This window comes from Cyclopterus lumpus, chromosome 24 (assembly GCF_009769545.1).
Source record: "Cyclopterus lumpus isolate fCycLum1 chromosome 24, fCycLum1.pri, whole genome shotgun sequence".
NCBI classification, from domain to species: Eukaryota; Metazoa; Chordata; class Actinopteri; order Perciformes; family Cyclopteridae; genus Cyclopterus; species Cyclopterus lumpus.
The window spans coordinates 3,958,052-3,975,551 of NC_046989.1; the positions used below are offsets into that span (position 1 = coordinate 3,958,052).

A 17,500-nucleotide genomic window follows, 5' to 3' on the forward strand; every position below is an offset into this window, starting at 1 on the left:
TTAAACCAGTATGAGACTGCCTTAAACCATTAATAGATTGCCTTAAACCAGTATGAGACTGCCTTAAACCAGTAATGGACTGCCTTAAACTAGTTTTAGACTGCCTTAGACGAGTATTAGACTGCCTTAAACCAGTATTAGACTGGCCTAAACCAGTATTACACTGCCTTAAACCAGTATGAGACTGCCTTAAACCAGTATTAGACTACCGTAAACCAGTATTAGACTGGCCTAAACCAGTATTACACTGCCTTAAACCAGTATGAGACTGCCTTAAACCAGTAATGGACTGCCTTAAACTAGTTTTATACTGCCTTAGACGAGTATTAGACTGCCTTAAACCAGTATTAGACTACCGTAAACCAGTATTAGACTGGCCTAAACCAGTATGAGACTGCCTTAAACCAGTATGAGACTGCCTTAAACCAGTAATAGATTGCCTTAAACCAGTAATAGATTGCCTTAAACCAGTATGAGACTACCTTAAACCAGTATTAGACTACCTTAAACCAGTATTAGACTGGCCTAAACCAGTATTACACTGCCTTAAACCAGTATGAGACTGCCTTAAACCAGTAATAGATTGCCTTAAACCAGTAATAGATTGCCTTAAACCAGTATGAGACTACCTTAAACCAGTATTAGACTGCCTTAAACCAGTATGAGACTGCCTTAAACCAGTATGAGACTGCCTTAAACCAGTAATAGATTGCCTTAAACCAGTAATAGATTGCCTTAAACCAGTATGAGACTACCTTAAACCAGTATTAGACTGCCTTAAACCAGTATTAGACTGGCCTAAAGGAGAGGAGGGAGGAGGTTAAATGGTCCATGTCAGTAGTAGTCTTTAACGCATGGGATTACTGCCCTTTTGTGTCCAGTGAGCTCACTCAATCACTGAACACACACACACACACACACACACACACACACACACACACACACACACACACACACACACACACACACACACACACACACACACACACACACACACACACCGACCGATCAAGCTGACAGGGGCTGGGAACTACAACGCTGCAATCAACTAGCCAACAGTGAGGAGAATAAAACTAAGAGAGAGGCTATAAAGGGAGGAACATGTAACAAGAAGAGGAAGAGGAGGAGGAGGAGGAGGAGGTGGAGGAAGAGGAAAGTGTTGGTGGAGGCAGAGGTGAGGAGAGCCTTCTATAAAACATTAAAAGAACCAGAAAGTGAGACAACGCACTCTTAAATGGTGAAATGCACTTAAAGGACGAGACGGCGGCGCGATGAACGGAAGGTCGTCCACATTATTCCACGTCTGGAGTCGCAATGACGCCAATTAAAAGCTTTTTTTGTTTAAAAATAGGCGTCTCGACGTTACGCAAGAGTTACCCTTTTAAAAAAAAAAAATTTTTTTATATATATTTATAAGAAGAATCCAATAAAAATACGCTCCCCCGTCACTCTGAAGAGGATTCTGAATATTAGAGAAGTTCTTCGTGTTCTCGGCTTCTTTATTTGTCGAGGGACCTCCGGGGTTATTAGAGGTTGGAGGCGTGTTACCTGCTGCTCCGCCAGATTAAGTTATAGAAGTGTGATTGTCTGAAAAGGCATTATCTACTCCATTACCAAAAGACGAGTGGAAAAAATATATATATATATATATATCTTTTCGGTGACTGAGCACGAAGAGGGAATCGGGGAGACTTTTTCTCCTCTTCTTTCTCCGCTCATTTTACTTTAAACTCGGGTTAAAAGTGTTTAAATAGTGTGAACGCAGCGTTAGCGTTGCGGACTGATTGACGGATGAACGTCACAATGCCGATTGGTTGAAAATTGGTCGTATTTACAGGATTTCAAAGTAAAAGTACAAAGAAATAGATGCTTTTTTTTTAGCATTTATATGTGCATATATTGTTAAATAGCTGCACGATATGACCAGGGATGTGATCTTAAAAGGGCCTCTTTTTTCATCACGAGTTGTGACACTTTTTCAAATTGATTTATTTTTTATTTTGCAGCCTGTACCTGAGGAACGTGTCCGATCCACGTAACGGGGGTGTCGTTTCCGCGCTCCTGCTGGCGTTTTTTTTGTGTTTTTTTCCGTGACACGTATTAAAAACGACGATGCACTAATAACTTTATAATAAATTTGTTTGAAAGTTTTCCAAATTCTGCAGTCCCGGTGGATACAAAAAAAAAAAATAGTGGAAAAAACATGCCATTAAAAACAGTCAAGCGTTTTGCTCTCGAGGGGTCAAATTTTTTGTGTCCGTGAGTTTTAAGTTTCTGCTCAAGTGTTTTGTTTCCGTCGGCGTTTTTTTCCTCTTTTTTTTTTTTTTTAATCGAGACAACTGTTCTGTCGTTGCCAAAGAAACGCCGGTCGGCTTATTTAATACAGCGCTAACCCTTTTGACTCTGACCCACTGCAATTATCTCTCAGACGTCCTGCTGATGAGAGGCTCTGACAAACATCCAGGTTTTTATTAATCTTGACATTGCCTCGGTCGTGTGTGGTCACACACACACACACACACACACACACACACACACACACACACACTGCCAGTTGCTCTATTTGCCTTGCGTCGATGATGGTAACTTTAATTATTGTGACCGTTGCCGTGTCAGTCCGTGCATTCTGATGAGCGGCGTGTTCAAACGCACACACACACGGAGGCTTTGGCTCGGGCAAAATGTGAGAAACGGGTCAATTAAAAGGGCCTTTTCGACTGTCCAGAATGTTTTAATTAAAGTAGCAGCGAAATGTAAACTTGGTTCTAATTATGATTAGCCTAAATTAGCTGTCACTCTGATCTTAATTGCTTTTGAAATTAGAGCTGACCTCCAAAATGCTTAATTTCAACACGTCAGCCCGCGCGGCCACTTTATATCATCATCGCCTCTACACGTTTTGGGATATTCTGATTATTATATATTTTTTTTTTTAACAAATCTGTGTGTCTTCACCCCCCCCCCCCCCCCCCCCCAGGCGCTATTGGATACGGTGGTGATGAAGAGCGAGGGCTACAGCGTGGAGCAGCTGGAGAGACTGTACTCCCTCCTCAGCCAGTGCATCTACAGACACCGCAGGGAGTACGACAAGACCAGGCTACTGGAGGTGAGCGCCGCACGCCGCACCGGCAGAAAATATTAAAAATAATCAGAGGAAATAATCAGCAGCTTGAAAAGAGAAAAAGTTGAGGCTGACGTGCAGCCAGTGCCTACATATCCCAGGATGCATTGGGGCACACGCCTTGAACGGCCTTCTCTCCGGTTGCATTTCTTTGCTCGTATTACCGTGGGTCGATTTTTTTTTTATGTCATAAAAAGACCATATTATATATATAGTATGTATAAAAAAAAAAAAGAAATCACAGTATAGCTTGCCATTAAAATATCATAAAAAATTCATACTGTAGTATGCCATAGAAATGTCATAAAAAGTTAGAGTACATCTTCAATTATTTTTTTTTTTTTTCTAAGGTCATAGTATATATAGTATGCCATTTTAAAAAAAAAAAAAAAAAAGTTAGAATAATTGGAAATGTGTGGAAAGAGAAGAGGAGAACGATATGCAGCAAACCGTCCGGCCGGCAGGGAATTGAACCGGCGACTCGCCGCTGAGGGCGTTTTACGATTTTTTAAAAACTCTCCTGACAGTGTTCCATATACAGAGAGAGAGAGAGAGAGAGAAAAAAAAAAAAAAGCAGCTGTATATTTTTCCCAGAATCCCATCTGGTCATCCGCCGCCGCCGGATGTCAGTAGCAGACAGCGGGGGCCAGGAATGGCGGCGTCCCGGCGCCGGTAGCCAGAACTGGCTGTCAAGGCTGTCAGGGAGAGAGCAGTCAGCCAGGTGGTGCCGCCTGTCGACAGGCCGGCTGGAGGAGGAGTGTGTGGGGGGGGGGGGGGGCACGTTCATCTCACACTGCCGCCCTAAATTGGTGTTTCCAGAGCAGAAATGTCAGCTCGCTTGGCACGTGTTTTGTTTTGCCCGCACTTCCAACACACATTTCGACTCGGCGGCAGGTCATCTCCTTTTTCCTCCTCTTCCCCCCCCCCCCCCCCCCCCCCCGGAGGAATATAAAACCTCCCTCCCCCTCCAAACATACGCACACACACACACTCGTATGTACTCAGTGTGCCGGCCGAAGCCATTCCCACTTAATGTTGCAGCGCGCGGCGCTTGTTTCTGCGGCGTGGAGACGAGTGAAATGGAGCGTGTCCCTACATTTGTCTCCCTTACTCCCCCCCCCTCCTCCCCCCCTCCTCCGGGCACGGCTTGTCTCGGCCTTCCAGAAGAGCTGACCTTTCAGCAGATGGGAGTGGACTACACCCTCCTTCCAGTTAAAAGCCAGAGGGACCATCGCTGCCCCCTGTACACAACAACACGCCAACTACGTTCCCACAAATTGACGCTCGCGTTGCGCAATACCCTCAGACGGCAATTTTAAGAGCCGTTGACCTTTTTTTATTTTCTTTTTTTTTTTTTTAAACCTGAATGTGCCAGAAGCTGCACGTGCCACCGGTCGAAGTAGCCGAAGGCGGACGGGTATCCGCAGGTTTTTGTTGTTGTTTTCTTCTGTTTTGCTTGTTTATGGAAAAGCAACATCGGAGGCCGTGTGTATTGCGAAATTTTTGTTATTCGAGCAGATGGACGATTTAAAAACGTAGCTGACCGTGTCCTCCAAATATTATTAAAGGTAAACATCCGCTTCCGACGTCGGACTTCTTTTGAGACCTCCTCTCTCACGATGTTTTGTACCTTTTTGTTGTTGTTGTTGTCGCATAAGGACAACAGCAAATCCTCCGGCGGAGACATCGGATTCAATGCAGCCCCGAGGCCTCATCATTGAGAGAGCTTTAAGAAAACCCACCTTCATACAGACACGATACACTTGATTGTTCTCTCTCAACTCGACAAAAAACATTGTTGTTGTTGTTTTTGGCTTTCTTACACACACACACACACACACACACACACACACACACTCTGCGGAGAACCCCCCCCCCAGTTCTCTCGGAGGGGGTTGTGGGAAATTTGATCTGGGAAATGAGACTGAATCGGTAACCGAGGCGGAAGAGGAGACGACCGGTTCAAACTCGAACTCGCGTGCATGTGCGTGCGTGTGCGTGCGTGTGCGTGCGTGCGTGCGTGCGTGCGTGCGTGCGTGCGTGCGTGCGTGCGTGCGTGCGTGCGTGCGTGCGTGCGTGCGTGCGTGCGTGCGTGCGTGCGTGCGTGCGTGCGTGTGTGTGTGTGCGGATGTGGCTGAACATGGTATGAGATTCACAGCTTGTGGGCGACCTGGTGTTGATGGTTTGGTGTGTGTGTGTGTGTGTGTGTGTGTGTGTGATAAAGTACTTAACTGATATATATAACTTATATTATAACTTGAAAAAGAGACGACGTGGCCACGAGAGGATCAGTTGGTCTTTTGTGAGTTGTTGTGGATTCAATGCCACCTGTCGACAAAGAACGAGGTGTTCCACAGGTGGTTCTACCGGATGTAACCATGACAACGACGCAGGAAACAGGTTGACCCTGAGAGTTTAACACCTGATGAGTTTCAATTTTCAATTTTCACATGCGTTCGTGGCCTATTTTCATAGTAAGAAGAAGTAAAAAAATGTAACACAAATTACACATACATTTCTATATAAATAAATATTTCTATATGAATATATATTTCTACATAAATATTTCTATACAAGTAAATATCCTATATGAATAAATGTATATTCATATTTATTTATACGAATATTTATTTATATATGAATATTTATTTATATATAAATATTTATTTATACATGCATATTTATTTATATATATATAAATATTCATATATACATATTTATTCATAGATAAATATTTATTCATAAATAAATATTTATTTATATATAACACATAAATATTTATTCAGAAATAAATATGTATTCATAAATAACTATATTTATTTATATATAACATTTAATATATTTTTTAATATTTTTAAGTCCAGAAATACTCAATTTAGTATCAATACAAGAAATTATTTTAAATGTTTTACATTTAAAAATGACAGCATTTTCGCATTAGAGTTCTTCTTCCCGGCTAGAAGCAGATTGTTGCTCTTAGTGGATTCAATGCCGACAAAAGAAAAGAGTAAGTTGAACTTTTCCTGTAGGTTTTTTTCTGAAAATCTGGATCTCGTAGCGGCGTCTGACTCACTGCCATTCAGACCAGAGAGAACACACACACACACACACACACACACACACACACACACACACACACACACACACACTCTCTCCCTCCGTCTCTCTCTCTCTCCCCCTCGCTCTCGCTCTCTCCCTACCACTCTCTCCCTCCGTCTCTCTCTCTCTCTCCCTCCCTCCGTCTCTTTCTCTCCCTCTGTCTCTTTCTCTCCCTCTCCCTCCCTCTCTCTCTCTCCCTCTCTCTCTCTCCCTCTCTCTCTCCCTCCGTCTCTCTCTCTCTCTCTCCCCCTCCCTCTCGCTCTCTCCCTACCACTCCCCCTCCCTCTCTCTCTCCCTCTCTCTCTCTCCGTCTCTCTCTCCCTCCCCCTCCATCTCTCCCTCCCCTCTCTCCCTCTCTCCCTCCCTCCCTCTCTCTCCCTCTCTCTCTCTCTCTCCGTCTCTCTCTCCCTCCCCCTCCATCTCTCCCTCCCCTCTCTCCCTCCCTCTCCCTCCCTCCCTCTCTTTCTCTCTCCCTCCGTCTCTCTCTCTCTCTCCCTCCCTCCCTCCCTCCCCCCCCTCCCCCCTCCGGCTCGGCTCAGATTTAGTCAGCGTCAAAACTCCGCTGTGTTTCACGCAGAGACAGAATCTCCAGCACAGCTTCTCTCTGCGTCGTTCATCACGCTGAAAGCTGTTGTTTGTTGTGGGAGATCGTCAAAGTAATATTGAAACCACGGCGACACAGATGCTTTGTGCGCACATCGGAGTTCTGCAGTGTTGACGTGTGTTTAACGTGTGTGTGTGTGTGTGTGTGTGTGTGTTTGTGTCTCTGTGCAGGAGATGGAGGGGAGAATCCAGCATTTTGATACATTCCTGTGAGACGGAGAGAATACCTTTTTATCAGGTAGATCCTGAAACAGCCCGGGACCACAAAGACACACACAAACTGAGAGAGCGGAGGAGCTTCAAAGTGCTCGACACACACACACACACACACACACACACACACACACACACACACACACACACACACACACACACACACAGAGCGCCCTCTTCTTGCTGAGAGGCGACACAACGAGGACGACGTTGAGGACAGAGACATTCAATGGTGCTATCGTCTCAGGAACCTGGCCAGATCCAGACCCTTTCTACACAAACCAAACACCTGGAGGTGTGTCAGTCACACACGCACACACACACACACACACACACACACACACACACACACACACACCAACTGTGACGGGCAACCCTGGTGCTACTCGGGTGCTATCCTAACTTTCATCCATGCTGCTCTTGGGACTTCTTACTTAACTTGGATGACTTGCAAAAACCAACAGATCGGGTGATGTCATATCGCAACCTGGCCGCCCCTCCCCCCGCGGAGCAGGCTGTGCACACACACACACACACACACACACACACACTCTGATACTTGGGGATGCATGTATTTTATACAAACACACACACAGAAACGCACACGCACACACTCGCCCAGATCCTCACCAGCAGAAGTGTGAATGCGGAGTGCCGCTAGGAGACGAGGGCGGTTTAATGTTCCAATCACCAAACCGCCGCCGCCCCCCCCCCCCATATCCCCCCCCCACAAGTGAAGTGCTTCGTCACAGGCCGGTTGTTGCCGCTGGCGCCGCTCTGGTGTGCGTCTCCGTCTTTCTGCCATTTTTACTACTTGATTAATTCAACATCAACAGTTTACAAAGAAGTTTTCCGTGCGGACGCAAATTCGATGAGGTTTTAGCACAGCAGGACGAGGAGCCATTACGTCCTCGTCATCACCGCCGCCGTCGGGTATGGAGAGCCCCCCTTCCTGGCCCCTCCCCCTTCCCTCGACCCTCTCTCCCCCCCCCCCCCCCCCCCCCCCCCCCAGTATTCGTCTGAGAGTCACCGGTGAACGAGCGGCGCGTCGGCTGCACAACCGCTTCTCAGCGTTCTAAGCAAATAGTCACGTTCTAAACAGTCTGAGGACCTGGACCTGGACCTGGACCTGGACCTGGACCTGGACCTGGACCTGGACCTGGACCTGGACCTGCCGTATGAATCGCAATGCGTCTAGAGTTTGCACTGCCTAGCGTGTGCCTTATTTAAAAAAAATAATAATAATAAATTTAAAAAAAGAAGGAACTGATATTATTAAAAAAATGTTGAATTATTTACTTCTTGTGGCAATGAACCGGCTCCAAGTTGATGTGGGGGTCTAACCACTGAGGTCACAGTGACCTTGAGGGAGGAAAACACCCAACAACCTAGAAACAAATTGACTTTAAACCCCCGAATACGAGCTCAGATCAGGGAGGAGCACTTACGTGTCTGGCCAGATACGCCCAAGCACTTGAATTTTTTATTCCCCCCCCCCCCCCCCGCGATATTTTAAATGTATTCACGTTAAAAAAAAAAAAGCCCAGACTTGTAAGAAGAGGTCGAAAACACCAGCTTTTCCTTCAGTTTTTCCATATGCAACAATAAATCCGAATAATTGTGAATACGTGTTCTCCCACTCCCTAAGAAGAAAAAAAAAAATTATATTAGACAACCAACGTGTTATTTTGTGTATTTGATTCTTTTTTTTACACTTTTTTTTGTTTGTTTTTGTTTACAAGTTGAGATCTTTTGCATGTGAATCCATAATGAACAAGGCCATTCTAGGCAGTGCCCGTCATCACATTACTTTATTTCATTTTTATTTTTTTGGTCCTCCTCTCAAAACTCGTGTGTGTGTGTGTGTGTGTGTGTACCGACTTTATGGATTTATTACATCAGTTTTTCTCGACGTCAGACGAGAGCTGGATTTGCTTCTCGGAAAAGAGGCCACGCCCCCCTTTTTCTCTTTCCCCTCTTCAGTCCAGGCCTGTTGGTGACCTCTGACCCCCCCCCCCCCCCCCCCCCCTTTTCATTCCTCAGACTCCGGCTGACAAACGAGCGAACGCCATATGCAAACGACAGCTTTAGCACTTGGGACGACCGCGGAGAGAGAAAAACCGACGCTACCTCAGCTTAATTTATTTTAAAAATCCGAAAACTGTTTACTGGGTACAAAAAAATAATAAATAAATAACCAACAGTATTCTCATCTCCCCCCCCCCTCCCCCCCCGAAGTACTGTTGTACCATCAAAAGGTACCAGACCAGTGAAATAATCCAAGAGTGTGTTGACTTCTCTCCGATTGTTATGCATGTTTGAGCCAGATGATGATGAACTGTATATTTTATACTTTAGTTTCAGGTTCTCTTTAATTCCTAGGAGGGATCATCCTTAATATCACCCCCCCCCCCCCTGTTCTCTGCCTCTTTATCCATCGCCTATATTTTCAAATTCAGCATTTTTTTCTTTTTTTTTTTGTGTGTGTGCAGATTTTCATCTCATGATTCAGATTATTTATTATTAAACACGTTTTTAACACCTAAATACTCAAAGTCGATCTGTCCTTTTTTTGTACGTTTAAACATTTTTTTTAACCAATCCGGACTCCGCTTTTAACAATTTGGCTGAATATTGCGTAGCAGGTTTATTTGGCGTGTGTGTGTGTGTGTGTGTGTGTGTGTGTGTGTGTGTGTGGGGGGGGGTGGGGGGGGGGTTTACAGGTCTCTCAGGTTCAAACACACGCTCGTTCAACTCGTATTTATTTCATTGTTCTGGTGTTTTTCTTTTGAGACTCGGCGCTCCGTCCCGGGAAGAGAAACCGATTTCCTTTTCTTTTTTAATGAATTTAAGTAAACCAAAAAAAATAAAATAAAAATATGGGTAGTTTAAATGTCATACATTGCGATCTTCCTTTCTTATTATAAAAAATTAAAATAAATTGTAGCCAGTTTGGACTAACAACCAATTTTTGTCTGGTAGTTGACACTACAGAGGGGTTTAAAAACGTTTTGGTTCTTTTTTCACTCAGTTTTTAACTTTTAGGACTTTTTTTCTTCTTCTTTTTTCCCGTAGTCGGTTCTGTTTGCTTTGTGACTTAAAACACACCTGTTCAACAACTGTTACTTTAGTGTAAGTTAATATTTTAAATTAAACATTTACTGTATTTCTCAAATAAACTGCTGTGATATACTTGAATAAAAAGGTGCAAACTGTATATTTTGTGTATTTTTTTTTTTATTTATTTTGAAATGCAGAATAAAAGGAATTCTTACCTGTAGTTTCATATTTTTACCTATTGGAAGCAGTTTAGTTGCATGTTCTGGGTTAAAAATACATATCAGAATATTCATTTAAACAGTATACCCAAAAAAAGAAGACGCGACAACGTGTTCATGTTCTGTATATGTATTAGGTTTCAATAATAATTGGTAATTTCTCCCTTTTTGGGTACAGATTTACAGACATACCATTTTTGAATCCAACCTATCAAGTATTTTTTTTTTCTAAAAACATTTATACAGAATTGCCTTCAGGTTTTTGTTTTTTTAAAATATACATATTTCCTTCCTGTATTTACAGAATAAACCCCCCAAAAAAATAATCATTTGAAGGGTTGCAATGAAACGCTGTTGTTGTTGTTGTTGTATAAAACATAAAAGAAGGTGGAAAAAACCGGATGAAAAGATCAACAGTCACAGGTGATTATTGTGCTTTTGTTTCCGTCCCAACTTTAACATCTGATCAGAGGTCAGTGGGAGAAGGATCTCTCTCTCTCTGAATGTAGTGCTCTCTCGCCCCAGAGAGGATGAATCGAAGGGAAAGAAAAACAAAAACAAGCCACTCATCCTCCAGATGAGATTTCACTGGAACACTGAAGACACTTTTTAAACCCCACCTGATCCAGATTTGATGGGGTTTCCTCGTGTTTTAGCAGGTCGTTAAAAAGGAACCGGGTTACACACAGTTCATAATCTGGTTTTCAAATCGCCTCGTAAATCGCAGTCGGAGGTCTGCCTCCCGACAGGAAGGGGGAGAGGGGGGGAGAGGGGGGGGGGGGGGGGGGGGGGGGGGAGAGGGGGGGGGGGGAGGGGGAGAAACACACCTGGCGAAGCATTTCCTTCACTTCCTGTAATACAAATTATTGTTTATACACCACAAACAAACCAACGAATGGCCGACACCTGTTGAACAAAACTCTCAAAGAAAGGGGACAAAATATCTGGATCTGTGATGCCTGTTCAGTCCGAGTGTAGTAAAGGAATACGGGGGGGGGGGGGGGGGGGGGTAACAATGACGACTTTTACCACGAGGGCCCCTGTGCCGTGTTGGATGAGAGGATGAACCGCCAACATGACACACACACACACAGTACTGGAGGTGAGGTCACCTGACATGGCCGAGGTCACCTGACATGGCCGAGGAGGTGAACATGAGTACATTCTGCACGGGGCTTTTTGTTGTTGTTGTTGTTTTTATTCTTTCTGGGAGGCGGGGACGAGTAACAAAAAAAAAAAGAGCGAAAAAAAAAAAAAGTCCAGAGGTCACCGACCCCCCAAGCTCCGCCCCCTCTCTCAGCCGCTCTGAATGTACTTCTTGATGACCACGCAGCCGTGCCTGAAGAGCGGGCAGGGCAGCGACTGCAGCAGCGTCCACGTGTTGGCGCAGGGGTCAAAGGTCTCCATGTTGCCGAGGGCCGGACCCTCGCTGCTCACGATGCCTCCGGTGGCGTAGATCTTCCCGTCCACGATCACGGCGCTGCCGAGGAAGACGCAGGGTTAGTTTGGTTAACGCCCCTTTTTAAAAAAAAAAAAAGAGTTAGAAAAATCTAAACAATTAACTCTTTATGTTCAAGTTCTTTCGTTTCATTTCAATTTGTGAGCATCGAGGCATTTTTAGGCCAATTTTAAACACATGAAGCATAGACTTCTATACAACCAGAGGAGTCGCCCCCTGGTGGTCAGGAGAGAGAATCCAGCTTTAACACATGAAGCGTAGACTTCTATACAACCAGAGGAGTCGCCCCCTGGTGGTCAGGAGAGAGAATCCAGCTTTAACACATGAAGCGTAGACTTCTATACAACCAGAGTAGTCGCCCCCTGGTGGTCAGGAGAGAGAATCCAGCTTTAACACATGAAGCGTAGACTTCTATACAACCAGAGGAGTCGCCCCCTGGTGGTCAGGAGAGAGAATCCAGCTTTAACACATGAAGCGTAGACTTCTATACAACCAGAGGAGTCGGCCCCAGGTGGTCAGGAGAGAGAATGCAGCTTTAACACATGAAGCGTAGACTTCTATACAACCAGAAGCGTCGCCCCCTGGTGGCCAGTAGAGAGAATGCAGCTTTAACACATGAAGCGTAGACTTCTATAAAACCAGAGGAGTCGCCCCCTGGTGGTCAGGAGAGAGAATGCAGATTTAACACATGAAACATAGACTTCTATACAACCAGAGTCGCTGCCTCCTGCAGAGAATGCATGTTTGAAGACGGTCTAAAATACATTTTTTATATTTTATTTTTGCGCATTATACCTTTATTCATTATCTTACAGACTGCAGATCTAACAACGCTCGCTGCCGCTTCCCACTGAAAGAACAAGGAAGATAATTAGGTGGAATTAAGTTTCAGCTAATGTGACTGATATGACGATTGTAAGACAGCTAGGAGACGCGGTAGAATCTGACTTTATGACGTACAATACTACAACTTTATTTAATGAAATACTATACGACGACTTCTTACTCACGGCATACTATGACGAACGTGTAATAACATGCTGTGACTTCAACACTGTGACTTTTTATGGAATCTTTACGTCATAGTATAGGAGCTCATAAACAAGTTAAAGCATAGCATGCTAGCATAGCCTAGCATAGCATCCCTTATTTATGCCATATGATGATACAATTAGTTTTTATGACATATTATACCATAACGATGCTATTTAAAAAAAAATGTTTACAACATACTGTACTAACTTGTTAGTGTGTGGGTGGGTGGGGGGGGGGGGGGGGGGGGGGCTGTACTCCATGAACTTGCTGATCGGGTCTGAGATTGTTTGGCATCGCTCACACAGGCTACTTTGTGTGGCAGGAAGGGGGGGGAACACGAACACACACACACACACACACACACACACACACACCTCGAGGGCGAGAGAGAGAAAACTAATGAAAAAACAAATATCTCTACAAATGTTTTCATTAGATATGAGAAACAGAAACAGGAGTTTGTGTGCGGAAAGGATTAAAACTTGGTCTGTAAGCTGATTAAGGCTTTGTACTCCTATCGGGGTTAGGAGCGATCTGCATGTACACGAGGTGCACGCACACACGCACACACACACACACACACACACACACTCACAACACTGTCGGGAATGTAACAGATTATTACATAAAGAATATATCTACTCAGAGTGTACTGCACAGCTGATCCGAAAATGGAGCGCGAGGCAAAGCCGGGCGCCGCTCCCACTGAGGGGGGGGGGGGGGGGGTAATATCAGCGCTCCTGGACGACGACCTGCTCGACCTCCTCCTCTGTGCACGGAGGTGCATGCACTGCAGATAGCAGCGTCTCTCTCTCTCTCTCTCTCTCTCTCTCTCTCTCTCTCTCTCAGTCTCTCTCTCTAGCTTATCGATAACTCTGACGTGATTCATGTGTCACATTCTGCGCATAGGAACGTCGCCTGTAATTGCGTCCCAAATGTATTTTTTGTGCTTCTTTCCTTCTCAGATTATGCACACAAGACAAATTAAAAAAATATATAAATAAAATAAAGAAATGTTCCCGGGCCTGGACTGGAAGCGGGTTCATTATCCAGCGAACTGCACACCTCGGTGGCTCAAGCCGACGGGGACATGAGGACGTGGTAGAATATTCATTCATCTCCCTTTATTAGCCATTACGCGTCCACGAGTAGCAGAAAAGAAAAGTTGCAGTTGAGTGGGCTGCAGTTTCTTGCTTAAAGAAATAATAACTCAAGAAAACAAACAAACTCACGTAATTATGTGCAAAAAAACCCCAAAACAACACAAACACACAAATGACTCGTAAAAAAAATGAGAGATTCAGAGCTGTGAAAGAAAATCACGACGGATCCGTCTTGATTCTGTCAGCGTGACGGACGACACCGCTGATCCGGCAACTTAGGAAAAATACATATTTCTACCGGGGCAGAAGTTTTCACAGCTGCACGGTTTTGTTTTGATTCCGTGCGCTGAATACAGGTGTACCTGTGAGGACCGACGTGTATACAGGTGTACCTGTGAGGACCGACAGTGTATACAGGTGTACCTGTGAGGACCGACGTGTATACAGGTGTACCTGTGAGGACCGACGTGTATACAGGTGTACCTGTGAGGACCGACGGTGTATACAGATGTACCTGTGAGGACCGACGGTGAATACAGGTGTACCTGTGAGGACCGACGGTGTATACAGATGTACCTGTGAGGACCGACAGTGAATACAGGTGTACCTGTGAGGACCGACGGTGTATACAGGTGTACCTGTGAGGACCGACGGTGTATACAGATGTACCTGTGGAGGACCGACGGTTAATACAGGTGTACCTGTGGATACAGGTGTACCTGTGGAGGACCGAAGGTGTATACAGGTGTACCTGTGGATACAGGTGTACCTGTGGAGGACCGAAGATGGATACAGGTGTACCTGTGGAGGACCGAAGGTGTATACAGGTGTACCTGTGGATACAGGTGTACCTGTGGAGGACCGACGGTGTATACAGATGTACCTGTGAGGACCGACGGTGAATACAGGTGTACCTGTGAGGACCGACGGTGTATACAGATGTACCTGTGAGGACCGACAGTGAATACAGGTGTACCTGTGAGGACCGACGGTGTATACAGATGTACCTGTGGAGGACCGACGGTTAATACAGGTGTACCTGTGGATACAGGTGTACCTGTGGAGGACCGAAGGTGTATACAGGTGTACCTGTGGATACAGGTGTACCTGTGGAGGACCGAAGGTGGATACAGGTGTACCTGTGGAGGACCGAAGGTGTATACAGGTGTACCTGTGGATACAGGTGTACCTGTGGAGGACCGAAGGTGTATACAGGTGTACCTGTGAGGACCGACGGTGAATACAGGTGTACCTGTGGATACAGGTGTACAGGTGTACCTGTGAGGACCGACGTGTATACAGGTGTACCCGTGAGGACCGACGGTGAATACAGGTGTACCCGTGAGGACAGACAGTGTATACAGGTGTACCCGTGAGGACCGACGTGTATACAGGTGTACCCGTGAGGACCGACGTGTATACAGGTGTACCCGTGAGGACCGACGGTGAATACAGGTGTACCTGTGGAGGACCGACGGTGAATACAGGTGTACCTGTGAGGACCGACGTGTATACAGGTGTACCTGTGGAGGACCGACGGTGAATACAGGTGTACCCGTGAGGACCGACGGTGTATACAGGTGTACCAGTGAGGACCGACGGTGAATACAGGTGTACCAGTGAGGACCGACGTGTATACAGGTGTACCAGTGAGGACCGACGTGTATACAGGTGTACCAGTGAGGACCGACGGTGAATACAGGTGTACCCGTGAGGACCGACGTGTATACAGGTGTACCAGTGAGGACCGACGTGTATACAGGTGTACCCGTGAGGACCGACGGTGAATACAGGTGTACCCGTGAGGACAGACAGTGTATACAGGTGTACCCGTGAGGACCGACGGTGAATACAGGTGTACCCGTGAGGACCGCCGTGTATACAGGTGTACCCGTGAGGACCGACGGTGAATACAGGTGTACCCGTGAGGACCGACGGTGAATACAGGTGTACCCGGGAGGACAGACAGTGTATACAGGTGTACCCGTGAGGACCGACGGTGAATACAGGTGTACCCGTGAGGACCGCCGTGTATACAGGTGTACCCGTGAGGACCGACGGTGAATACAGGTGTACCCGTGAGGACCGACGGTGAATACAGGTGTACCCGTGAGGACCGACGTGTATACAGGTGTACCAGTGAGGACCGACGTGTATACAGGTGTACCCGTGAGGACCGACGGTGAATACAGGTGTACCCGTGAGGACAGACAGTGTATACAGGTGTACCCGTGAGGACCGACGGTGAATACAGGTGTACCCGTGAGGACCGCCGTGTATACAGGTGTACCCGTGAGGACCGACGGTGAATACAGGTGTACCCGTGAGGACCGACGGTGAATACAGGTGTACCCGTGAGGACAGACAGTGTATACAGGTGTACCCGTGAGGACCGACGGTGAATACAGGTGTACCCGTGAGGACCGCCGTGTATACAGGTGTACCCGTGAGGACCGACGGTGAATACAGGTGTACCTGTGGAGGACCGATGGTGAATACAGGTGTACCCGTGAGGACCGACGTGTATACAGGTGTACCCGTGAGGACCGACGTGTATACAGGTGTACCTGTGGAGGACCGACGGTGTATACAGGTGTACCCGTGAGGACCGACGTGTATACAGGTGTACCTGTGCAGCCACGAGGACCTCTTTAGGGTATCTTTAGAAGCTTAGCAGGTAACAATGGGAGCTTTTCGAACATGTTTTACCCACGTTAATGACCTCTTACCTGCAGAACTGCCGGGAGTGATTCATGTTGGGGCCGGCCTTGATGTTGCCTTTGTCCGGGTCGTAGATGGTGGTGGCTCGAGCGTAGGCTCCTCCCAGGATGAATATTAGACCGTTTAGACTCACCGCGGGGGCGTATTTATTATCTAAAAGATATGAGAGAGAGAGAGAGAGAGAGAGAGAGAGAGAGACATTTCCATTCAGTGGCATCAATTTGTCTTTTTCCCTTTGTTCCCTTTTTTTCAGCTCCCAGGGAGCAGAACTCATGATCAACAATCCCCTTCATCGCTTTACAGATGTGCCGTTCTCAAAATTGCTTTGGAGAAAACAACGGACATATACATTTATATATGTATGTATGTATGGAGACTGTATGGCGAAGCAGTGAAAGAGTGGAGTCCATGAATCACCGAGGCTTTATTGGGTCCCCCCCCCCCCCTCTCCCTCTGATGTACGTTTGGGGCCCGGCAGCAATATAAAAGAGTTACCTAAGTCCCAATAATTCACAATTGCATTACGGCCCCTCTGGCACATCCATAGATTCACATTCCCCGTGCACATGTATTGGGAATATATATATATATATATCCGAGTGAACAGGTGGGATACTGTATGATTCATTCTGAGGCGTCGAGGCTGCAGACGAGAAGCTGAATGGAAACGCGGACCCCTTTTTTTTATGCGATGGAACGCGTGGGAAGAGGAAGCGCCGTCTGCAGCTGGGCCGAGCCACGAAGCAGCCATGAATAATGCACCGGCACTTTGGACCGCAGAAATAACTCAATCATCATCGTCGTCGTCGTCGTTGTTATTATTATTATTATTATTATTAAACGATGAATATTTAATTCATCTAAAAAA

At 46.0% G+C, this 17,500-nt stretch overlaps 2 protein-coding genes across 5 annotated transcripts in view; one reads left to right on the top strand and one right to left on the bottom strand.

Annotated features, from left to right (window-relative positions):
• atad2b (ATPase family AAA domain containing 2B) overlaps window positions 1–7,998 on the top strand; it is a 54,720-nt gene extending 46,722 nt beyond the window's left edge. For 3 of the 4 annotated variants that reach the window (XM_034527411.1, XM_034527412.1, XM_034527413.1), the window contains exons 27-28: window positions 2,978–3,106; window positions 6,995–7,998. In XM_034527411.1, the coding sequence (XP_034383302.1) occupies window positions 2,978–3,106; window positions 6,995–7,036 (171 nt within the window). In that variant the 3' untranslated portion in view covers window positions 7,037–7,998. Of the gene's footprint in view, window positions 1–2,977; window positions 3,107–6,994 lie in introns of those variants that run through there. The other variant, XR_004609028.1, reaches the window with a different exon arrangement.
• Window positions 7,999–11,610: 3,612 nt separating this feature from the next.
• Window positions 11,611–17,500, bottom strand: part of LOC117727561 (kelch-like protein 29) — a 112,293-nt gene continuing 106,403 nt past the window's right edge. Inside the window, exons 12-13 of the mRNA XM_034527934.1 lie at window positions 16,641–16,785; window positions 11,611–11,794 (exon numbers count right to left, since the gene is read on the bottom strand). Of these exons, the coding sequence (XP_034383825.1) occupies window positions 11,611–11,794; window positions 16,641–16,785 (329 nt within the window). The remainder of the gene's footprint in view (window positions 11,795–16,640; window positions 16,786–17,500) is intronic.